We start from the raw sequence: 25,853 nt of genomic DNA, 5'->3' as shown, positions 1-25,853 counted from the left end.
ATCACTTTCAAAGCCATGCGCAGGTTGACAACGTTTAGCCTCGTAAGCGCTTCTAAAAACCTTCCACAATCAGGCTAGCATTCTCACTGCAAGTTGTGGGAACGGTCACCAACTGCTTCATCAGTGACCTGCTGCCGCTAGCTCTCTCTCGGATTCTTGCCTTTTTAGTATTTTGTTCGTGTTCTTAAAAAATGCTGGTAATAATAACTGCTTTTTTTCACCATGACACACTCTACAGCGGATGCTACGTGACTGTAGGCTTCGCTTCATGACAACGAAGGTGAACTTTGTACTTGTAATGATTACGTAATGTGACAGAGGCTACTGATTGGATATTCGCAATAGTTGAGCATTTCTATTGCCGTTTTTGTTGTTGTTGTTGTTGTTCTGTTTTACTTTTGGTGAATTAAAAACGAAAACTATTTGTTTTGATCATATTGCTGCGGGAGACTTTACATCCAGCAGCAGAGGTGCCCGACCCACATAAAAAAGGTTCCGTGTGCTATATTTTTAGACACGTCTACATAAAATATAGGTTGAGTTTGTTCGACCGTCGTTGTTGGTCCTTCCTCTCTTGGTTAGGCTTTTATAGCCGAACATAGCTAAAGTACTATATATACACAATTCAGATAAAGTGGTGGTCAGATTTATGTTACGTGCTAGTCTTTGTACTAGCCTCATTGCCATATTAAAGCAAGCTAACTGTACTAGCCACATACGCTCACCAGAGGCAGCAACGATCTTTGTTACTTCCTTCCAAGCTTTATGTTTCTTCGTAACATCTCTATACACATCTATAATATCTCTATATATGTCTCTATAACATCTTTATCTTTAATGAGAGGACATATACGATGGGATAAAATGAAACGGGGTTTTTTTTCCTTCCAATTTTGCATGTCAAACCATAAACGAGAAATAATTGCAGTTGTGAGTGAATAACCTAGAGAAATGTCAGCGTCAGAGGATTGGTCCGAGGAATCATTCGAGCAATTGAATTTATACAGAATTGAGAAAATCTTGAGTGGAAATAATTTCTTCGAAATCATTCAAGGCTCCATGAGGCTTTGCTGCAGAATACAAAATGGCCGCTTTGTGGCTTCGTTGTTTCGCTTGTGTGAACTTAAACTTAAACTTAGGATTTGAGCGAAATCTGCTATATTTTTGGCATTTTATTAGTTTTCAGTATTTATTAGCTCTTTTTTTAAACAAATAAATTTGTATAATAATAATCGTTATCTGTAATCTACTTTATCACTGTATTAATAGTGATAATAATATATGCTTAACGATATTGCGCAAGCCACACAGCGTAGAGTATTTACCACGCGCGCCTCTCGGGTCACGTGGTATACATTTCGAAACGCCGCGAGCCGAGCTGAGTCGAGGGCGCGAGCGGTGGCGTGATTGGTCCACTGCGTTTCGCTCTGCTCTACTCCGCGTTCGAGCCGGGGAAAATTATCATTACCGTTATCATTATCGACCCTCGTGGTAGCGCTCGCTCTTACGCACTAACAGGCGCTTCCTGCTTCCGCGCGAGTAATAAAAAGAGACAGACAGAGAGAAATAGAGAGAGAGAGAGCTCGCGCAGCGTCCAATGGAGCCGTATAACTAACTAACATCTCGGTTATTCATTAACCCGTGACCGGCGCAACAAACCCGGTACATAAGGCATGCGAAGCGGCGTGGAGGCCGGAGGCTACCGGGGAACGTCAGTGCAGGAAGGTAATGACGAGTGTCCGGTGAATATTCCGTTCTTCGTCTTCTTCTTCTTCAGCTGTTGCTGTTTCAATGTGCGCGCGTGCGTGGTGTTTATAGTTATATAGGCTATTTAATATCATCATCATCGTCATCATCATAATAAATAATACTTATGTATAATAATAAACAAACAGATATACATAATGAGTGCATAACCCGTGTTAAATCCCATTCTTACACTCGTGCGTTTTCTGTTAAATATATATAAATACATACATATATAATTGATTGTACTTAGTTTAATGATGGCATGGTATCTTGATAAATATGGGTTGGTTGGATGTATATGGTATATGGATGAGAATGTGAAGCAGAAGCAGGAGGCAGAAGCTGCAGACCGGGAGGTTTTAATTTACGCCGCTCGGTGTTGGAGTGTATTTGATCAGACTACTAAGTAGGGGAGTTTGTTTCGGTGTTGGGGGTAATGAGGTAATTGAGGAAACTGGCCTTGCTCCAGTGCCGTGGAACTGAGAGGCGGCTGCTTGTTTAAAGATTAGAGTTATTAGAGTAATATATATATATATATATATATATATATATATATATATATATATATATATATATATATATATATATATGTGTGTGTGTGTGTGTGTGTGTGTGTGTGTGTGTGTATAATTCAATACTTAAAGTTGAGGCAATGAGGAACTTTTCTGAAGAAAAAAAAATCCAGCTTGGTCTGACCGGCTACCAGCCTACAAAACACAGGTCGAACTGCTCGCTTAGGTTTGGAGGCTGGTAGCCGGTCAGACCAAGCTGGATTTTTTTTTCTTCAGCAGAATCCTTTAAAAAGATCTCCCAGGTTTGTCAAAGTCACCTTTTTTTTCTGCTGTTGTTGTTGGTGTCTAAAACAAAACAATCCAAGATTAGAAGTTCTTTCCCATCAACAGTGGCTGATGTTTAAGTAATTCATTTATTTTCAAAAGTTGATTTCCATGATGCACTTCCCATGTCAATCTCTGATTGGTATTTCTTGACCTTCTCCATTTCTTTTCCTTTATCAGGTGATCACTGGACAACGATCTCAACCTACGCACTTTTTTTTCTGAGCCGTGTAACACGATCCCTCAGCTCCAGAGACCTTTAAATACATTTTTAGGGTCCACGTGGTGTAAAGTGAGCCAGTACAACTGTCCAGAGCTGCTCGGGACAGTCCTGCCAAGTAAGTGCCCTTCTTTTCTTTTTTTTCCCCCCACACCGAAAGAGAAGAGGGACGTGGAACGGTTCTCCTGTTCTCCTCGGACGTTCAGATCTTCTTCCCCTGACTTAAACATTGCATTGAAGTTCTTATAGGTTTCCGCTAACCGGATTGTGAAATGTACCCTCCTCTTATCGGTCGGCCTTAAAAAAAAAAGAACAAGAAGGAGCGGCTGTGGTGAATGGGGAACATAATTTGTATGCTACCGAAGTTCAGGCAGGATCTTATGCAAAGCCTGGAGAAGGCTAAAGCACCTGCCTCTTTTACTCAACCTGTAGAGCGCGAATTATAAATCAAGGAGCCGAGGATCCACATCTTGGATGGGATAGCTCGACACCATAGAGCAGATCGTGAAGCACCGATCGAAACTTAGCACTGATTTAAAAAAGTCCTTTGTTTCTTCTGATACGACTCACGACTTCAAGGCTTCCGCATGGTCCTCTGGTCGAAAGAGCAAGACAAACTGCCCGACATGTCCGCGGGGACGGAAATCATAGAGGTGAAGAAGGACTTCATCTCTTCGAATGGCTCGGTCCACCCGGTCATCCTGGCCGAGGGGTCTGAGGAGAGGCAGCCAAGCGGCGGCGAGTATGAGCTCACCGAGGTGACGTCTTTGCCTGAGAGACCCGAGGCGGAAAACGAGCGGACGGAGATGGTGGTGATCGACTGTCACGCCAACGCCAAGGGTCAGCGGGAGGAGGACGCTCTGCTGGAGAACGGCAGCCAAAGCAACGAGAGCGACGACACATGCACGGACCAAAGCCCAGTGCCTCCGGTTCCTCTAAAGGAGACGTCTTTTTCCATAGGACTGCAAGTCGTGTTCCCTTTCCTGCTGGCCGGGTTCGGGACGGTGGCCGCCGGTATGGTCCTTGACATCGTTCAAGTAAGTGTGTGTCGATTCAAACGTCGATTCAGACATTTAACATGAATTAAACCACCAGACTACTAACATGTCTGCTTTTATTTCCATTCCAAGGCCGTGTGGTCTTCCTGTATATCACCAGCAGAGAAAATTTATTTATTTGTCTTCCCCAAAGTCAGGATTTTTCCAGTGTTTTGCTCTGCTTGCTATTACTCCACAGGAAATATAGTAGGAGTCAAGGTGTTTACATTACACACCATAAAAAGCCCCTGGATGTGCTGATCCAAGCAGGTTGCTCCTCGATGATGTTGTCCCCCCAGAGGCTTTAACACACCGCTTTAGTGTAAATCTACACAATGGCTGTTTGTAGAACAATTTTCGAATATGATTGGACACTATTACTCACTAATTACACTATTGAGTCGATTCTTCCTGTTTTTCTCATCTGAATCAATAGCCAAGGCTCCATACCTGGATTTTTTCCAGTGTAGTCTTAAATATGAGCCTTTTTTATGAACGTATAAGTAGAAAAACATTTCCGTCAATGATAAACAGAGCTAATAATAGCTTGTTTCTGCACATTTACTCAGTCTCGATCTTTTCGAAAGAGGCCTTATCGGTACATTTCTTGAAGAGATATGGTTTAAAAAACAACAAAACATCATATCGCGATACTCTTTCGATAACACCCGAGAAAGCGTCATGTGCTAGTCAGACATTACCCTGACAAACACTGAACGGAAACTTCTACACGAAGAAATAAACATTACATTCTCATGGCATCGAGAATCAGGGATAAGAAAGTACCCACAATTCAAAAACGTACAAATAATCATGTTCGCAATATTATTTCGTCATATTATCCCTGATTTCCTAATTGAGCAGACGTCAGGGTGTATTGGGAATTCTTTCATAGCTGTATAATTATAATAATTTAACAATTAAATTATGTCTTTTGAAATAAGAAGATGGCGAGATGACGGTGCATCCACACACAGCAGCTTTACGCTTCCGGAAAATATGCCGTTTATTTATTTATTTGCTTATTACTACTAGTCAGAGCTGGGCAATGTGACAAAAATGATGGTATTGCGATACTTCTCTACAATACACAGTACGTGTTTAAATATCTGTATGTGTCTGCTAACTGACTGGCGCCGAAAACGTCTAGAAAAAACAACTTCCTTCAAACTTAAAGGATAAAAAAAAACTTTTACAGTTTTGAAGTCTGAGAACAAAATCAGTTTGTAATTGCTAAATTTTTTATATATGTATTTTTAAATATCACGGTGCCTCCGAAAAGTGTGTCGTGACATATTTTACCACGATATCAGTATAATATCCACGTACCGCCATTCCGCAAGGTGTATACGAACGTATCTTGCAGCCGTCAAAAATTTCATCAGACGACGACAATAACGATATTCAGTTCGACTTGTCTTCTAATCTAAACCTCGAAACCAACTAACATGCTGAATTGTGACATTGACGTTTCGAATCGTTTGCTACAAAAACGTCTTCTTTGTGCTTGTAGCTGAACGCATGCTGCTCGCTCAGCAAGTCGACTCTCCCGGGGACTCGTGCGAATCAAAGTGACTCGGGATGTTAACGGTCACGGAGCGAGAGAGAGCGCGGATGCTGTTATTACTCACCCGTTCTTTCCCCTGTTGACTTTGTGTGCGCTTTTTATTTCAATAGGTTTAAAAATAACTTTAAAAGCCCGATGTGTTCTCAAAGCGACATCCGGGAAGCACTGAGAATCGAAATCATTCTCTTCCATCGGTACAAATTACAGTCAATCATTATGAATTATTCATTAAAATGATTATATTGATATTTATTATCACATTATTATTGTACTTAGTAGCTATTATGTTATTAGCTAGTAGCTAGTATGTTATTCGAACCGGTCGCTTCAATAGGGTTTAATCCGAACAGAAAAACAGGCCGGGTTATAAATTACCGCACGTCAGCTTTGACCTAGGGGTGGGCAATGTGATATCACAATACTTGATGCACGATATATTGTATATGCATCACCGTTTTTAGGTTTGCTCAAAACCTGCCAAGAAAAACTGGTGCTGAATAAAACTGCACAAAACTGAGTTTGATCATACTTTTATTTAAAGGTTGCTATATTAAAATAACACAGTAACGGACAAACGGAGGACCAAAAATCTACAGCTTTTATAATTAGCAGCTTACTTTGTCTGTTCGTTTTGTCGTTATTTTTAATGAAAAACTATTTTTTTTAAAAAGATCAAGATACCTTCGATATCGCTACGATAAAGTGTTTTGTGGCATTAATAATTAATAATATTCTCATATCGCCCAGCCATAATTGGACCTCATGCGTTTTGTAAGTTGAAAGTTCAGGAATTTAAAGAAAGAAAAAAAAAGATAATTAAAATAAATAAATGACAAATAATCAAATAAAAAAGCTTCAAGTGTTTGAATAATGAGACTAATATTTAGGGATGCACCGAAAGAGAAAAAAATATATGCCTCCATGCCCCGCCCCTCAGTGCTCAGCGCTCGGATTTCACTTTCGATCTAGCCTGCGATAAGTGGACACATGGATATATTCTTTAAAAAATAAATAAAGCAGTCCAAAAGTGCTGAAAGTTTCAGAACTGCTGCTATAACTCCAAATATTCAGTCAAAGATTCCACGTTAATGTCATGTTTAATCCGAAGTCTTAGATTGCATCTAAAGATAAAAAATAAAATAAATAAAGAAGTAGAAAATTTTTGCCTAGTAATTCAGTACATAACTCGCCCACGCGCACGCTGGAAACCCGACCCACATGGGAAATGGATTCTTGAAGTGATTATCGGACCAAATCGCGGCTCTGTGATGTGCAATGCTTTTTTTCTTTCTTCGCATCAGGACATCAGGATGCAACTAAAGGTCAAAATCGCCTCAAATTGATGATTAATTCATCACCAAATGGTTTACTTCCCAGTTTCAGTGACACACATGTAGCTCATTATAAATATGACATGCTGAAATCTGTTACATTTAAATAATAACATGACTTAAAGCACAATTGAACCTTTTTGTGCATAACTTATAAAAACATATCCATATAAAAATTAACTTTTTTCACTCAATAATTGCCTGCAAATTACAAATACATTTTAACCTCGTTTTTTTCTCCCCATTCACTTTCAACAGGAAGCAAAGGACAAAAAAAAAGGGACAAATCATAACTATTAAAAAATACTTGCACATTTTAGGTCTCAAACACTCTGTACTATGCATTTTTAAAACTTTGCAGCCCAGAATGATTGAAAATACTTTTGTAACACATATGACACTTGCGCAGTTTAGGTTCGAAGTTAAAAAGATGCCTCGTTTGAACCAAACCCAAAAGAGAATGCGTTACAGTCTAAACAGGATATTACCCGATGAAACCTTTTTGTGTAGAAAGTTTAGACATAAACTATGACGTTATGCATGTGTGATACATAAAGGCAGGAAATTAACATGAAACCCCAAAGGTGTTTCTTTGGAACTGGTGAATTTGTATTTACCATAAAAAATTCTGATATCAATGACTCTGTGATGGTGTAGTATTGCTCAGAATTTTATCTCGCATATGTCCCATGTGACGTAAGGTAGAGATGGTTAGATTAGGATTAGAGGTCTATGTTATGTGAAAGTTAACCCCCCACCTTTCCAGTTACGTAGGAAAATAGTAGTTTTGTATTATTATTTGTATTATTATTATTATCAAAAAACTGGAGATAAATTAATTGTTGTCATATGGCAACACAGTGCATTAAAGGGATCATTCTGATATCCAGTAGAAATCTGATAGCATTGCAGGGGAAAAGATCATGATTTTTCCTCATCTGCTTCATCCATGGTTTTTACCCATCGTGAGATGTTTCTTGCGTGACACCTTGGTAACGAAAAGCCTTTTTATAGACCATCAATTTACTAACCCAGCTGATATTAATTCGTACAGATAGGAGGTACTTACGGATTTCAGCTGGTTCCTTGCCTTACCTTGCCTTGGAGGACTACTTTTCCTTAGCGTGTTCAATACGTTTTTCCTGTGTCATTCCATTTTATTACACATAACTTCATTTATGGACTTTCATGTTGTGAATCCTTTATATTTCCAGACTTCTTGAGTTAATACTGATGTCTGGTGAAAATTTCATGTGAATAGCCTCATGAAAAAAATGTCATAATTCACAGTACAAACCATTAATTCAGCAATTTCTCCATTCAGTCTTGCTAGCACGGCTAATCAATACTTGGATAATAAAGGATAAAGGATTTGGATCTTTTGGTTTTGTTCATTTCCCTCCATTTTCCATCTGTTCCCATATTTTTATTCTTATTATTTAGATGACTCCGAAGCATTAGATCTAGATATATGGTGTTTGGTCATAAAATAGGTGTTAGAAAAACTACATTTAAGAATGAGCATCAATCAGTGAAGAATTAGCTACAGATATTTCCCCTTAAATGAACCTATCTGAAAGCCTCTGTCTAGAAAGGTTGTTTGGAAAGTGGCTGGTGGTTGGTCAAGACAAAAAACAGAAACAACAACAACAAAAAAAACCACCAGGCGAGAACAGTCCAGACAGTCAGTCAGCCTATTTATACCAGGACGGAAAACAGACTCAACATCAAGCCCTTACACCAGCCGGTGTCGCAGCACTCCCACAGGAAGCCATTTTGGGTCTACCACATCCAGGCTGTCACCCCATTCTTACAGGAATCAGTGCAGACAAACAAGCGTGGGCAGTGCTGTGTTCTCGTGGACACACTCTCTTAGCAACCTTCTGCTTTTTCCACAGAATTTTTTTACTTATTATGGGGAGGGGAGCTTTAATTTTTTCGGTCTGTTTTTAACAGTAACGTTGTTTTGCCATCTAAACCAAAGCAAGAGGTTGTGTTCCTGACTTCCTGTGGGGGGTAAAAAGCACGGTCGGTCATCAGGAAGTGAAGTTTTCCGACTTTGAGTCACCGAAAGAAAGACTCAGTGGATCGCACCCGGATTCTGAACTGACTTTACGATGCTGTAAAGTTCAGCTGCGAGATATATATATGTTTGTACACATAGATAGTTCACTTAATAAATCATTCACCTTTAAAAATAATAATAATAATTTTAAAAATAATTTTTTGAATAACTTAAAAAAATACAGGGAAAAATGCATAGCTGAAAACATGATGTACACTGACGCTGCAAAGTATTAATAAAATAAAAATCAATCATCAAGCCTAACAAAAAATACAAGCAAGTCTCTATATGTAAACGTTTCCAATTCCAAAAACTCAAAGTATAATCCCAGTCTTTTCCTGGTATGTGAAAATGTATATGTAAAGTCTAAAGCTAAAAAGAAAAACCTTAAAAATGAACAAGATGTGTTTGAGACAAAATTTCAATCTTGTTCTAAATCGGTAATAAAGCGCATTATTCCGTAACTACAGTAAAAATAATAAAGGTGTAATAAAGTTACGAGAAGCTTAGACCTTGGACGAGAACTCTAGACCCTGTATGTTTAAGGAGTTAATTCATGAACGATTCACAGAAAGAGTTTTTAATTAGTTAGTTTTCATCATCACGACTTCAAGGGTCATGGTGATCAGCATTGCGCACTGACTCCATGACTCTAGAGCCTTCTCAGCTAGTGATGCGTCACTGAATTCCTCCGTGACCATATATACTGGCGCTTTAGAGACTGTGCAATCTGAGCCTCGCTAAACCTGCAAGTTCACAGGCTTTGAGGAGGCGTTGGTTGAGGCAGTGCTGTTCCCCAGAGACATCATCGTATATCTCAGAAGGCGAGTGAGCAAGAGGAGAGGAGAGCAGAGAGGCTCTCGGTAGCAGGGAAACCAAAGCCAATGTGGCAGGTGGCCAATTTCCAATTGATGTAGACCTTTTTTTTCTCCAAAGTGGCCCTTGTACTGCCAAAGAACGAAAAAAAAAAAAAACCCTGTTGGTTGTACCCGGCCAAGCAGAAAACCCTTATGTACAATTTCTGCTACATTTTTGCTCTTGTTAATTCCCAGATGTTGCATTTCAGCCTGGATAGCTCAGCACTTTTCTCTCGTCTCAGAACTCGGGTGAATCCTCTGCATTGATTTAGTTGTCCAACGTCAGGGCTGTAATTGCAGTGCGCCAGTGGGATGGGCTCTAAAGATAAGCACTTTCTCCACTTATCGATCCACACGGACTCACGCTGCATTGCATCTGCTCGAAAAAAAGAGGGGAAAAAATCCGAGCTACCGGCTGCCAGTTAGCCCGAGTCATCAACTATTTCTTAAGGATAAAATTTGGATGAGGTTCAAATGGACGCGATCAGCGATGACACTGAATCTGCCTTTGGCACATGATGTTATTGAAATCTGTGTCAGCAAAAAAAATTACAGCCAGTGGACGAAAAAGTAAAGACCTACGGAGTCGAGTGCAAAAGTAATCAAATAGAGGGAAATGTACCTCTCATGGGCGTATTCCTCAACAACGCAACAATCAAAAAGTGAACAGTCATTTTCTCTGGGGGGAGGGGGGCGGTTGGTCATACTTTTGCACTGTACTATATTGTATTAATATCCAATACGAAATGTGTATAATTAAACGTTTTTTATTACTGACATGTCTTACATAGTGACCATTAAAAGATCAGGTTAATATGAATAGCATTGCAGTATTTTTTTTATAAATAGAAAGCTGCCTCTGAAAAGAGGTTACAGCTTGTTTTCCTTTAATAATCATTTTATTTCAGTTAAAGGTTAGAATTCTCTCACATTCTCAGTGTGAGATTACGCTAATTAACCACAAAGATATTTTTTCAAAACCCATCTTTACCAAGGGTGCCAATAATTCCAGAGCTGACTTCTCTAGTTTAAGTATTGTGGTGTTATAAGTGCATCAGCTTTTTTCCCAGCACAGTATCCAGCAGAGAGAGAGAGAGAGAGAGAGAGAGAGAGAGAGTTATATCAAGTTACAGCACTGAATCAATATCTTGGTAAATGAAGGTGACGGAGAACCCTCTGACCCCACGTGCTTGAGAACCCATCGTGGTGAAATGCGATAAACGTTTGTTTTGTTCTCTTCGTCTCTCCCTGCAGCATTGGAAGGTGTTCTCCGAGGTGAACGAGGTCTTTATCCTGGTGCCTGCTCTTCTGGGCCTGAAGGGGAACTTGGAGATGACACTGGCCTCCAGACTGTCCACCGCAGTGAGTTTAATCGAAGAACCTACCAATCGGCGTGAACCGGTGTTTCAGGAAAATAATCCATGATGGGGTAGTGTCATGGAGCACCTAAGAGTTACTGCTACCACACCAGAGTGTTTTATTCCTCTTACACTTCAGAAATTTGCCAATAGTTACATTTATTTATAATTTTTTTTATCCGTTTATAGTTACATGTAATGTTATGTAGGCTTTTTGGACAGATTAGGTCCAGATCCTGCTATTCGAGCGCACCTTTAAAGACAAAGACACATTTTTCAGTAATCGCAACAACTGCGATTAAAGATTTCCTCTAACGTCGTCATCTGACTCAAACCTAAACAATATCTCTGAGTAGCTTTATATAGCTTTATATAGCTTTATCTTCGTAAGTAAGATATTCCAGGCGTCCAATATTATCTATCAGCTAACCAGCCAGCTGAAGTGTTTTAACTTCAGAAAAGGAGCTTAATTCACTGCTAAAATTTTATTTATTTATTTTTTAAATTATTATTATTTTTTTTAATTATTAATTTTTTATAACGATCGCAGGACAAGTCGAAGTCTGATATTCCTTCTCACTCGCAGCTTTACGATCTATCCTTCGGACACCCGGCTGACGTGTACCCGAAGGTGTGTTCGGGTCTCCAGGAAAAGTGAGCTTTGCAAGAGTGTGTTTACGCCGAACGCTCCCTTCATTGTGGTTTAAGATGAACGGTTTATTTTGTGTAAATGACGAGCGACATCAAAAATGTTCGTCCAGCTGATAATCAGTAGAAACAAAGAGGATGCAGAGGAAAGTATCAGGGTCGTCAGGTACCATTTGTTTTGAGGATCGGTGTATATTCTGTAGTCTTATCTCACAAGCCAATAGCTGCAATAAAAGAGTTTGACAGCCAGTGACTCAATCTGGAATCCTGCGTTCTCACCGGCAGTGATGCATCATCACAAAGCGATCGCCAGGTTCAGTAAGAACCGGTGGTCTACAAAGGTGCAAAATGTGTGGGGCGAGTGATGTATGAGAATGAATGGGGCAGAAAGTAACTCTCAAAATGGCCCAACATTCCCATGATTCTAGGCAAATTAGGTATAATGATCATGATAATGAGTCTTTATTGGTCACATATACATTACAGCACAGTGAAATTCTTTTCTTCGCATATCCCAGCATGTTAGGAAGCTGGGGTAAGAGTGCAGGGTCGGACATGACACAGCGCCCTTGGAGCAGAGAGGGCTAAGGGCCTTGCTCAAGGGCCCAACAATGGCTTGAACCCCCCGACCTTCCAATCTGTAACCTTAACCGCTAAGCCACCACTACCCCTGTGATCCAGTAAAGCAACAAATCTTTCGTTCCTGCCTGCTGTTAGTTCCCATTTACTGTTGGACAAAAATAAATAAATAAATAAATATGGTTTCAATTTATCCTGCCATATACAGCCTAAATTATGGAAGAATAAAGCTTGGAAGGAAGTAGCAGAGATCATTGGTCCCTCTCGTGAACGTCCAAAGCTAGTAGATGTAGCTTGATTTTCTAAACTACCAATAAGGCGAGTACGAAGCCGAGCACGTGACACGTAACTCACACAGTCAGATTTCGCACTGATTAGTGTGTGATTTAATCTTCCTTGAGGTCGACCTTCGTGCAGGTTTCATCTCCAACCTAAAATCTAACACACCTGTTTTAGTTGATCGAGAACGTCTTAAAGCAATGATTAGATGGTCAGGTGGGCACGATTATGGTTGGAGATAAAGTCTTCAGGAAGGTAAATCTCCAAGAACAGGGTTGGTGACCACCGGTATACAGCATAGCTACTAGCGTTTCTTATCAGAACTAAATGATCGAAACGACCAGTTTCCCGCCACAAGTTTGTAGCAGGACGTCTGTTTGTATCAGGACGTCACCCGATTCGTCATCGGACAGGTAGTTTTGAATACCTTCTGTAACTAGGTGTGTCATTTCAATTGCTGTTAGCACTAGAAATAGAAATACTAGAGTAGAGCGATTTGAGCGACACTGGATGAAAAAACTGAAACATGTACAGTACACGAATAAAGCCTCAATTATCCTGTTCAGCACACGAGCACACCCGTTACCCGAAAGCGGCTTTGTACTCCCCTCGATTCGCCCTAAACAGCTGGAGCCGAATCGCGTGGAGACGGACTGCTGGTGCGGACATTCCTGTGGGCGCTCGGTCACCACAAAGACTCCACGAGTAACTTTAACACGTCTTTAAAGACTCAGATTTAGGCTTTTTAAACACGCTCGCCGTATGACGACGGTGTGCAGAAGTGTGCAGCGTACACATTTTCTGTACACGCTGTTCACGAGGGAAAACATCCTAAAAACGGATTCATGACTATAAAATGTCTGTGACAGGATGGCAGAGAGTTTTAAAAGCAGCTTTAAAAACAGATATTTTTAAACGTGGTCAGGAGGCTGTGTGGAGAAACCGAAAGCAAGGAGTTCTTTCTTTTTTAGTTCTTTTATTTTTTTTGTTATGTCTTTTGTTGAATGTCATCGTACACTAGCTTTTAATTTAATAAATCCATTCATATTTAATAACTAAAATGATTTTTTTTTACATATTAATGAAAGATAATATAAAATTCTTGATTTATTGTGATCAATTATATCACTTTTTAAAGATTTTGTGGGTATCACTACTTACAATGACTCAAAAATGACTGATGTTTAAAAATTTGTGCTGGATTTTTAGTGTTAAATTATTTGTTTGTTTGCATTTTTTTGTGGCACTACTATTATGCTGACTGTTTGCTACCAAAGTTGTACTATGTATCATGATTATACATCATGTATCATAGCAATCTCTTCAACTATAATGATATTTTTGTCATATTTGTCGTATAATCTATCAGCCGTTGCTGATCTGAATCTGTATTAAGCTAAATGTCCTCGTGACTTGGCGTAAAAGTCTGCATCAGTTTCTTTCCTGTAACTCTTGTGTGTGAACAAAATAATTGTTTTTTTTAATTGTTAACTGAATTTTTTTTTTAAATAGATTAACGTTTTGGACTTTTTTTTTTTTTTTTAAACCTACAGGCCAATTACCAGCAGATTAACAGCACTGTTTGTTCCTAATAATCGTATTATATAAAAAATTAATTGCATGCTCTGCCTGAATTAAATGCACCCGAAGTTGTTTTGCCTAGAGATCCGATATCGGCCGAATAAACAGAACTTAATCAGAACTAACATGCTAGTATATCTTATCTTAATACTTCAAGATGTTTCCATGAAAACGTTTCCATGCGATATGTGACGCGATATTTAGGTTTGCTAATGAAATCACAATGGTGTTGCATTAATAAAAGAATTACCATAATGTCTCCCAAATTTCTCCCATTTAACCATGAAAATTTGTGAATTGAAGATAAATTTCAAATACTACACTGAAATTCTTAATAGTACTCGTCAGCACTAGTATTTACAATACATCGTCATTGTATCATACAGTCCGGTTTGAAGAACACAGTATATTGTCGTGTATTGATTCTATAATTCTGTCCTCATCGTGATAATATGCCCGTGACCCTGTACATATTTGAAGGGCGAACCCCTGGAGCTTTAGATCACAGATCTACGCTGCCGGATCTACAGCCGGAGTAAAGGAAACACGGTAGATCCGGTAATCATTACTGTTTCGGGGCAGCTGTCCGAATTCACACACAGCTTATCACGCTGCCCGTTATCAGGGCCGAGTCGGTGTGAGAGACAGCAGCGGTGCCGGACTCGCCGGGCTTCCGTCCCCTGCCTCCCCCCCCACCTCCCTTTGTGCCACGTAAGATCTCACACTGCGGAAGAGGCGCCGTAAACTCCTGGCACAAGTCCCGTTTCCTCCAATTACAAACTCACACACACATAACCGGATCCTCACACATCCACATATGGTACTTCCCCCTCCGATTGGCCTCTACCACCTTTGTCCTGCTGCCAGGGACATTTGTTACATAGCAGTGTAGCTAATATTCCCTGAGCAGCGGCGGTAAAAAAGAGTGCTGGCCGTTTCATTGACATCCCAGTGTGACCAATCAGGTGGAATGAGCAGAGCCTGATTTCCTAAATAAGTCGGAGGTGACTCTATATGCGCAGAGCGGTTTAGCTCAGATCAGGCAGCTCTGATGTGCTTGCACAACTGAGAATATAGAGCGATGAAGTGTAGGGCTGCACAGGAAGTGCACAAGTACTACTACTCCTTTGAAAGATAATGAAAGAGTGAGCGCACAGCGAGCCGAGCTCAACAGGAGCGAGAGGCCGCTCCTCTCTGGGGAAACGTATTCCTTTCTCGTCCTCACACTATTGTCCATCCTCGCCGGTTTGGCCAAAGCTGCGCTTCCACTATACTTCAGCAGGAGGCCACTGGTCAGTGTAAAGAAGCCGGCTTTAGGTTTACAATTCAGCATGCGCTTGCTTAACCCTTACACACTGTTTGGATCCCAATGCCCTGGTTTAATTTGGTGAGAATCATAGAACGATATTAAAAGCGATTATTGTAACCTATGCTCGGTTCTCTGAAAAGCTCGGGGTTTCGCACCATCCCTTAAAGCCGTACCGCAGGGTCCGAGCCACTTGACATTAGCATCGTTAGCGAGAGGGATGAGATAAGTGGGGGTCAGGCAGCAGGAGGAAGATGAGATGGATGCGCATGCGTCAGTGGCTCAAACCCCCTTTTGTCCCGAGAACTGACCGCCGTTTGTTCTTAACAGGCTTCAAGCCGATGCTGTTCAGAACACTGGATATTCTCATTGTCTTAACACGAAGGTAGATGTTCAGCTCATGGCTGCTTATTTTGCAGCGGAGTCCTCGAACACACGAATCACGTTTCATTGGTACTTGATGTTCACGTGCATGCAATTATTATTATGCATTAAACCTCATTCAAAGGGACTTTTTACGACACGCTCCACATAAACCGATTAAGAATCCTGTGTACTCATCGACATGGTGTAAGGAGACATTTATTTAAAATTTACAGAACATTTATATCAGTTATCCCAAACTGAGAAGTCCTCAGGACTTCAGCTGTAATAACGTAAATGATAGCGGGAACTTTTTTTTGCCTCACAGATGTTACACAACATTAAATGGAGCTAAAAAAAAGTATAATAAGTACGACATCATTTATTTAATAAAAATGGCAATCACTGGCAAATTGCTGTGGTACAAGAGGAATATAGAGTTATTATAGAAAATTAATCAACTTTACCGTGGTAACGGTAACTCTGGTTCATCATACCACTCCGTCACTGTTTATTTTGCTGCAACAGCACATTCTGAGGTGTTTAACTATACAGTATTTACACATGAGCCAGTTTACTAGCAGAAGTGTAACTTCAGACTAAGTGGCAAAATCCAGACAGCCAGTTATATAAATTACGTAAATAAAAAACAATCACAGGCTACTTAGGATTATAGTTGATCAAAAAGTCGACAGCTTGCTTTAACAGACAGAACCAACATTAGCACTAGCGCTGTGCTATGTATGCATATGTATGTATCTCATAAACCACTCAGGGTAAAAATTTACCATTAGTCACAGTTTCACAGATTCATTCTTATATATTTACCCAATACTGTTGATTATATACCTATCAGCCATAACATTAAAACCACTGAGAGGTGAAGTGAATATCATTGATTATCTTGCAGTCAGTTCTCGATGTTGACGTGTTGCAAGCAGGAAAAATGGGCAAGCATAAAGATCTGAGCAACTTTGTCACAAGGGAGAAATTTGTGATGGCTAGACGACTGGGTCAGGGCATTTCCAAAACGGCAGGTCTTATGGGGGTGTCCCCGGTATGCAGTGGTTAGTACCTACCAAAAGTGATCCAAGGAAGGAAAACCGGTGAACCATCGACAGGTTCATGTTTGCTGAAGGACCAAGGTGTTGACTTGGCCTCCAAATTATCCCAGATCTCAACCCAATCAAACATCTACGGGATTCGTGGAGGCCTCAGCTCACAACTTACAGGGCTTAAAGGATCTGCTGCTAACGTCTTGGTGCCAGCTACCACAGCACACCTTCAGAGGTCTTGTGGAGTCCATGCCTTGACATCTCAGAGCTGTTTTGGTGGCACAAGGAATGATGACCTACAAGATATTGGGCAGGTGGTTTTAATGTTGTGGCTGATCGGTGTACACAGTATTCTTCCTGCACCAAGTTTACCGTATTTATATTGTGTAACCCACTTAGTGCACTACATGTCTGACTGAAAGCTATTTGAGATTCAGCCACAGAAAAAAAAAAGGGCCGACTCATTTGAACAACGTCCAACAAACTTGACAATCAACATTCTTACTCAGATTAAAGTATTGGCTTTGTCAGAGTTACTGACTGCCAACATGACTAACTCTGTTTTTCACGCTCGAGAGATCGCCACGTACATTTTATATTCGGCCAGAGAGGATCTGAGATAAGTTTATATGTATTTGCCGTGGAATGATTTGACGGTTTCCGGTATATCATGGTAGCTGTGATAGCAGTGACAACATTACATTTCTGTCTATGATTAGAAAAAACACACACCATGTTACACTACGTTCACACAAATGAACGCCCCTGACACTTGTTGTTTGTCTCTTGTTGGGTGTGTAGCAACTGCTACTGTTGTTGATTGTGGGTGTGAACTACACACTTTTTTTTTTCTCATTTAATTTTTTTGTGAGAAATGGTGGTAGCCTGCATAAAGCCTGCAGCTAACTGAATCAGGAAAAATGGGCAGGCATAAGGATACACTTCCCAGAGACACCAATGGTCTCTACTACTTCCTGAAGAAAAGTCAGGCCACACACACACACACAGACACACACACACATGGCAATGGCAATGGCAGCTCCATGTCAGGCATGTGCACAAATAGACGAATGGTTTCCTGTCACTTTTGTCACTTGCTAGTGTAAAAATAGGCTTTTATTGATATGCCATTATATAGAGGAAATGCAGAAATACAACATGTGTAGCATAACACTAATAGTCCTATAAAACCTTTAGATATCTTCATTATGGTATACGTCAATACTGATATTGTTACGTTCCTAATTCCTAATTATTAACTGTTGAAAGTGACATTGTTGGAATATTGGATATTAGATGGTAGCAGTAAGCTTCCTAATCCTCTCGCCCTCTCAGAAGAAAGCTCTCTGTGCTCATGCTATAATGGGAGCTGCTGTAAATATGCTTCCTGTGTTCTGTCTCTCTAGGCTAATATTGGACAGATGGACACAGCCAAGGAGATGTGGAAAATGATCGTGGGAAACCTCGCACTAATTCAGGTACCAGACCCTTTAAACTTCCTGTTTACATATCGTCTCACTATACACACGTCTGCAGCTACAGAGCGGATTTGAGACTATCAGATGTTTGAACAGTGTTGTTATTGTTGTTGTTGTTGTTTTTCATGGAAATAATCCAAATTTGGACCGATGTTCTTTACTTTGTTACCAATGTTACTTCTGGGACAGTGGTCATATGAATGTGACCTGATAGAAGGCAGAGATTGACCTTTTGTGTTTGTGAACACAGTGGAATTTTAAGAGAGCAAAAAGCCTGATAAGATTAAGTGTGTAAGTGTGACCCTGTTGTTCATATCACAGGTTCAAGCCACTGTGGTCGGGTTCCTAGCCTCCATCGCGGCGGTCATTTTTGGCTGGATCCCAGAGGGCCAGTTCAAGATAGGTCATGCTGTTCTGCTCTGTGCAAGCAGCGTAGCTACAGCCTTTATTGCTTCCCTGCTGCTAGGTGAGAGGACTGACGTCATTCTGTTTAATCCTGTACAGAAAGTGCCCTTATTATTCCATAAGAAAGAAGACTGTATGAGGTGAGGAGGTTGAAATATGAACTGTGGCATTTAATATGGCGGCTCCATGATGTCCCATACTTTAAGAAAATGAGCCAGTTGGTAGATGTGTAACAAAAAAAGCTCAAATGTTACGATGTTACGAAAGTCCTTATATAAAATGCACTAGATCAGCCATATAATGCATTAGATCAGCCATATAGTGTACTAGATCAGCCATATAATGCACTAGATCAGCCTTATAGTGCACTAGATCAGCCTTATAGTGCACTAGATCAGCCATATAATGCACTAGATCAGCCTTATAGTGCACTAGATCAGCCTTATAGTGCACTAGATCAGCCTTATAGTGCACTAGATCAGCCAGATAGTGCTCTCATTGTGTACAGATTAGAGCCTTTCCTGTGTTTGCTTGAACATCTCAACACCATCACAGCCAATATTTCCTGCAAAACAGGTCTTATCATGATTGGCGTGATCATTGGCTCCAGAAAGGTTGGCATTAACCCAGACAACGTGGCCACACCTATCGCTGCCAGCCTCGGAGACTTGATTACTCTGGCTCTACTGTCTGGCATCAGCACAGGACTCTACCAGGAGCTGGGTGAGTGAAGGATTCTGGGTAATCTAATGCTTTTGTAGTTTATAGGTGGCATCTAGTGGCAGCATGTGCTCATGGTGGGAAGGGGAATGAAGCACTTTGGGCATTTGTAATTGTTTAATGTTCCTTGATTTTTCTCAGAATTTACTGGTTTGAAAAGAGCTACCAGTTCTGAAAAAAGATCAAGATAAATGTAAACTCAGGTACTCCGGTTCCCTCCTTTCCAGTCCAAAGACACGATAAGCTGATTGGCATTTCCAAATTGTCCGTAGTGTGTGAGTGTGTGTGCGATTGTGGCCTGCGATGGGTTCGCACCCCGTCCACTGTGTCCCCCGCCTTGTGCCCCGAGTTCCCTGGGATACGCTTCAGGCTTCCTATGACTCTGTGTAGGATAAGTGGTATGGAAAATGGATGGCTGGATGGATGGATGGAAATGACTAAGTTGGAAGAAACAGAAAGAACATCTCAAAAGAATAAAAATAATAATAATAAAATAGAAATGTAGCTGCAGAAATGCTCAGTCTCAGTCTTGTAGTAGTGTCTGTGACTGCACTTTGGTTTTAAAGTGCAATTCTGAGGGACTGTTTGCATATAAAAAAAGGCATGAAAACCGCTACATTAAGAGTAATTGTATGTTTTTCCAAATGGCCAAAATTTTGATCCAAGGCCAAGCCATCCAGATGTAAACATCTCATAAAAGGTGAACCAACACTTACCCGATGTCTACATCGCAGAGTGTGGGAGCTAAATTACGCCTGAAAGAATTTCCCCCAGAGCGATGTTTGTGTTTAGTCTCTCCAGGTGTCTGATTTGGGGTTAGTGTTGTGTCATGTTTGTGTTCATATCGTTGCTCGTTAGATGCAACTTTTTCATGCTTCGTGTCAAAAGAAAAGCCGAGTTTGCCTGCATCGCTCTGTCATTCTTTTGTTTCTCACAGATTATAACGATTATGCCAACCCGCTAGTCTGCGTGTTTTTCATCGCCTTGACGCCTATCTGGATCCTGATCGCCCGGCGAATCCCCTCCACCCGAGAAGTGCTCTACTCAGGGTGGGAGCCTGTGATTATCGCCATGGCGATCAGCAGGTACAATAAAGAGATATTCTCACACCTGAGCGCTTTCATCTCAAACAATCGGAAGATCCCAAAAATCATTTCAATCGTTTTTTTTCAGTGTTGGAGGCCTCATCCTGGACAAAACTGTGTCCAATCCCAACTACGCTGGAATGGCGGTGTTTACGCCAGTCATCAATGGTGAGCATCAGATTAATTCTAGGCATTCTGACTAACTCTGACAATTTCTTCTGTCTTTGTATAAAGTGGATCACAAAGTAAACATTCTAACACTTTTATACGATTCATTTGGACAAAGCGTGCGAGAGAGAGAGAGAGAGAGAGAGAGAGGTTCTGTATTCAACAGCTTTTGCCTGTAAATTAGCCGAACTTAAAAATGTGGAAACACCATGCTATATAAACAGAATCAGCAATTCAAGAAATCATTTAAACATGTTTTTGAGTTTGTGGCTACTTTAATACTTGTTCTATTTAGCTCTCTAAATTGTAAATGTGTTTCTTTAAAATGACTGTTCATGTTTATTACAATAATAAACCCACATAAGGTTTTTTAATATTGTTCCTCTTTCAGAATAAACTAAGCTGGGTTATTTAGACCTGAACGCGAGTGCATTAGGGAGGGTTAATGTCGTTTGTGTTGCCCTGTTGTAGGCGTGGCGGGTAATCTGGTGGCGGTGCAGGCCAGTCGCATCTCCACATACCTGCACATGAATGGCCTCCCCATCGCCGAGCCGAATCCACCTCCACGGAAATGTCCCACAGTCTGCAACACGTTCTTTGGCTCAGGTAACAAAATGAGCACGGGATCGGTCACTCCAGCCTGTGTGAATGGATTTTAAATGCGGGCATGTCAGTGAATGTCAGTGACTAGAGCTATATGGAGTAGACGTGGTATACAGAAAAAAATTGTGGTGTATAAAATCTGTGATATTTTGAAAAATATATATCCAGACCTGGAAAACTATATATGTGTATATTTAAAGGATGATGGATATTATGTTTGTCACAGTTATGAGAAATAAATGACTTTTACATTTAGCAAAAAAAAATTAACAGTAGAAAGTCTGTAATTATTTTTAATAGAATGACAAGGTAGTATTTAAACATAAGTATTTAATCAGGGAAATTACACATTCGGTTAAAAGTCCAAAAGGTATACTCAGAATTTGGCAAGCATGCTTTTTCTTGTTATGCTTCCTGGAATGGCCTGGAATGATCTACAAAATGTTGTTAAACTAGACATATTGCCACCTCTGAGTACTTTTAAACGGCTTTTGCAAACGATGTTAAAAGAGTCTTTTTGTGTTTTTCATGATTTTTCTATGGGTATTGTTTTCTGTGATTATATCTGTGTGAAAGTCTATGTGCTGCCGTCTTGACCAGGTCTCCCTGGAAGAAGAGATTGGGATACCTCAATGGGATCTTCCTGGTTAAATAAAAGATAAATAAATAAACTAGAATATTTTAATTTTTATAAATAAACTTGTTAAGAGACATGTACTGTATATCTTATATTTGTTCTCCTTTTGCCATTAAAAAATATTTTCTAATATAATAATAACATAATATAATATAATATAATATAGTGTTACATTAGATTTATAACTATGTTCAAGTAACTAGGTTCATAAAAGGTCCTTTAACCCTTTCACACAGTTTTTTTTTTAATCCAAATACTTTATTTTCTCAAAATTGCTCACGGCTCCTGGTATATTTAAAAGATAATGATTTATTTAAAATGAAAGAAATGGTCTCAAGTTATTTTCCTAAAAACACCAACTGTGCATGAAAGGTTTTTTTTCTTTCTTTTTTTTTTTAAATGACCTCGATGACTGAAAATCACACATATGACGGACAGGGTTTCCTCCACTGTTTCTCCACAGGCGTGAATTCTCGTTCCGCCCGAGTGCTCTTCCTCCTGGTGGCTCCCGGTCACCTTGTTTTCCTGTACACCATCAGCTTAATGCGGGCCGGACACACCACCCTCACCTACGTCTTCATCGCTTTCTACCTGACCGCTGCCTTACTCCAGGTACACACTGGAGACTTTCATAAACATTAAACAAACTTTAAGAAAACTTCACTATACCATCTGCCGTAGAGTCCCTGTAAATTGTTACTATAGAAACAGTAACGTATGAGAACGAGCACATTAATTATAAACCTGTGATTTGTAGATGCACTACTGTCCGAGCTACTAAACAATCCATGATTCAACTGCAGTATGTGGTATTGATATGGTAGTAAACCACCCCCTACCACTGTGGTGTTTCCTGCAGGTGATGATCCTGCTGTATCTGGCTGACTGGATGGTGCAGTGGATGTGGAAGAGAGGAATGGATCCCGATAACTTTTCCATTCCCTACCTAACGGCCCTCGGCGACTTGCTAGGCACGGGCTTCCTGGCTCTGTGCTTCCATATCCTGTGGATGATCGGCGATAGGGACACAGACGTGGGAGACTGAACGGCTTTGCCGAACCCCCACGGAAACCTCACAAGCCTTTATTTATCAAAAAAATCCGATCTGTGAAATTATGGCTACAATCGCCACTATGATTATAATAATAACTCATAATACTATTGCTGTAGTAGTGGTATGTAATGATTATTACATTATGGCTTATCTTCTCGTGGGAGAACAAGAATCCTCATTATTTTTCAATGGGGATGTTCAGCCGCCTTTTTTTTTACGCTCAGAGGTGTTGGCAGCAACGTGGTGGGGTTTAAAAGGAAAGGTCGACTCAAACTCGACGTTTTCTTGAAAATTAGGACGCTCAGACACCAAGTGCTCTATGTGTAAGTGATATAAATGAAGCAATTAGTGGAAGTTTCCAGACCACAGCAAAGTGACCTTGAGTATGCGTTGATTACCTCTTTTAAGTTCCTCATTAATCACTGAAAAGTTGGAAAACTGGAACGTTTTTTTTTAATTCTCCGAGCGACAAGCAAGTGCTCTTAGCTCACAGACGATGGAACGAATCAGCTTTCGTGTTCCAAATGGTAAACGTTTGTGAATGGTTTTCATGCAAATGTGCGATGAAACAATTTAGTCGCTCATTATTTTGGTTGGCAAAACACGCAGCAAGAAGTCGGAATTACAGACCCAGCAGTTTAATCTAAAATCAGATTGAATTCAGATATACCACAGTGTACACTGCCCCCCCAACGTGGATTATGAAACAGGATCAAAATGATTCAAGACTGCTGGTAATAATATCTCCTCCTGCACTGTATGATTAGAGAAATAAATGTGGTTATGCACTTCACTTTCAGGCAGAGTCAGAGGAAAGTGAGCAGATCAAGTAACGCTGTGCTTCCCCCCTCCCCCGATTCTTTGCGAGCAACGTTTTTTTCCTATTAAACTGTCTTTTTAATAACCGTGCTACGAAGCTTAAAAGGGCTATTTTGTAATGCAGATCTGCTGCATGATGGGATGGGATTGGATGGGATTTCGGAAAAAGAAATGCTGGCTTTCTCAGAGATGAGCCGAAAGGGTTTCGAGCCCACATTTGACTTAAAGACGTTAATACGTTCATGACTACAACTCCAGGATGAAGATTATAACTGTATGTTTTTTGTTTGTTTTTTGTAATATTATTATGCGAATACCACCCTATGAAAACTTGAACTCGTTAATGGTTTGCCTTATAAGAGCAGATAATCTTCGGTACTAGGCTTTAGAACAGGGATCCCTTTAACGTCTTTTAATCACTTAGTTAATACACGTACACAGAGGTGCCAACATTTAATTTGATCGTTTCGTTTTTGAACCCGCGCTCCGGCAATATGGATACTTAAAAAAATTAATAAATCACCGAAGGGGAAAGGACACAGGATGTGAACGAGGCTCGTTTGCTGCTTCTGGTTGTAGTTTCTTTTACCCTTGTGCCAACTTTAACTTGGTGGACTTTAGTCTGTGAATTCGCAAAACTTTCTGTTGGCTTTGCGAACAGTATAAAACAAGTGGGCGGGGCTGCGGTCTCTGGTCGGTAAAAGCGCAGCATGCAATGTGCTGTTAATCGTTTATGACATGATACACTAGATCACCTGATACCGTAGCAGGGCCGATCCGCCTTCGACAGCCGTAGTCCGTAGTTTCTTTCTTTTTTTTTACCTGATCCGGTCTGATTAGAGAACTGACAAAAGTCAGTCATGAGTGAGTCATGACAGATGCCCGTGATTGGCTAGTGTGACAGAGGAGAGAGAGTAACGCCTCTTTTAGAAAACGTTTTTGGCACAATGTACAAATGAAGCCGACTAGCTGAAGTAAACGTTTGGCCTTGATGGTTTTTCGATCTTCACTCCTGTCTTGCTTTCATTAAGACTCTGTCTCGGAGTCCATCTCGTCTAGCCCTGGTCTTGGGACTCCTTGCATTCTTGACTATCCATGGAACTATTTAAAAAGTGGTTCCATGAGGCACCACTATGAAACAATAAACTATGAAATAAGCGAATCGTTAATGCTTAAGCATTTAAAGGTACCGGATCTCACCATCCTGTCATGTTAGCTGTTTATCTGAACCTTTAATCGAAAAATTTTATGTAACAGGACCTTTACACTTTTGTAGTTGAATGCCTGTTATCTAGCAGTGTTGGAACCTCTGTGTAGACACACACACACACACACACACACACACACACAGAGTCACTTGTAACCCCCTTGACTTCACTTGTTTTAAGTGGAGGGTCTGTCTTTGCTTTATGTTATGCTTCATGCTACAATGGGGCCAGCAGAATGGATTGTGCTGAGCACAGAACATTTCAAAACAAACAAACGAAAAAAAAAGCACTGTGCGTATAATCGACACGGATTCCCTTCACACTGTAAAAGTCGTCTCACGACATCCGAACGGTTCACTGTGCGAAGCGTACTGAAATCGAGGGAGCACAAATTTAATTAATAAGACTCCCACAGTCTCGCGTATCACACGCACATACGCAAAAAAACGTGTCGCGATGTCCAGACGCGTCCAGCTGTCCTGAAGTCGTCTCGCCGTGCAGCTCGCGCCACCGCCGTTCCCATTACAGCCCTCTGGTTGTGAATACTTCTTCAGGGTATGGGATTGCTCTGTTTATTTATTTCTAGAGATGCATACAAAGCAAAAATGTGTATATATAATATATTTATTCTATATAAGGTTTTATTTTTAATTTTATTCAATGTCTGTTTTTTTTTTTTTTTTGCATTTTTTGGGCCAGAGAGATGTAATTTACTGTATTTTTTTTTTTTTTTACTTAACATATCAGATGTCGGTGCCTAATATTTTATGAAACCTCACACTCAAGCTGGTTCAGTAGCAGACTGAACGTCGTAGGCCTTAACTGCAGCATGGCTCAACACCAAC

At 40.3% G+C, this 25,853-nt stretch overlaps 1 protein-coding gene across 1 annotated transcript; it reads left to right on the top strand.

The window, feature by feature from the left end:
* Positions 1–1,293: 1,293 nt before the first annotated feature.
* Positions 1,294–25,853, top strand: slc41a1 (solute carrier family 41 member 1). Its single transcript, XM_053653115.1, has 11 exons — positions 1,294–1,725; positions 2,766–3,842; positions 10,917–11,024; positions 18,238–18,309; positions 18,631–18,775; positions 19,291–19,437; positions 20,372–20,519; positions 20,608–20,687; positions 21,159–21,293; positions 22,391–22,539; positions 22,787–25,853. Exons 2-11 carry the CDS (start codon positions 3,393–3,395, stop codon positions 22,970–22,972), a joined length of 1,620 nt encoding a protein of 539 aa, XP_053509090.1. The 5' UTR covers positions 1,294–1,725; positions 2,766–3,392; the 3' UTR covers positions 22,973–25,853.

Source organism: Ictalurus furcatus, chromosome 21 (genome assembly GCF_023375685.1).
Source record: "Ictalurus furcatus strain D&B chromosome 21, Billie_1.0, whole genome shotgun sequence".
NCBI lineage: Eukaryota > Metazoa > Chordata > Actinopteri > Siluriformes > Ictaluridae > Ictalurus > Ictalurus furcatus.
The sequence above is the reverse complement of the archived record's forward strand: the minus strand, read 5'-3'. Positions and strand labels throughout refer to the sequence as shown.

Coding starts and splice junctions, on each gene's coding strand:
- slc41a1 (XM_053653115.1), top strand. CDS start 3,393: ATGGTCCTCTGGTCGAAAGAGCAAGACAAACTGCCCGACATGTCCGCG. Junction 18,310..18,630: donor GAAACCTCGCACTAATTCAG/GTACCAGACCCT, acceptor TTCATATCACAG/GTTCAAGCCACTGTGGTCGG. Junction 20,688..21,158: donor GTTTACGCCAGTCATCAATG/GTGAGCATCAGA, acceptor GCCCTGTTGTAG/GCGTGGCGGGTAATCTGGTG.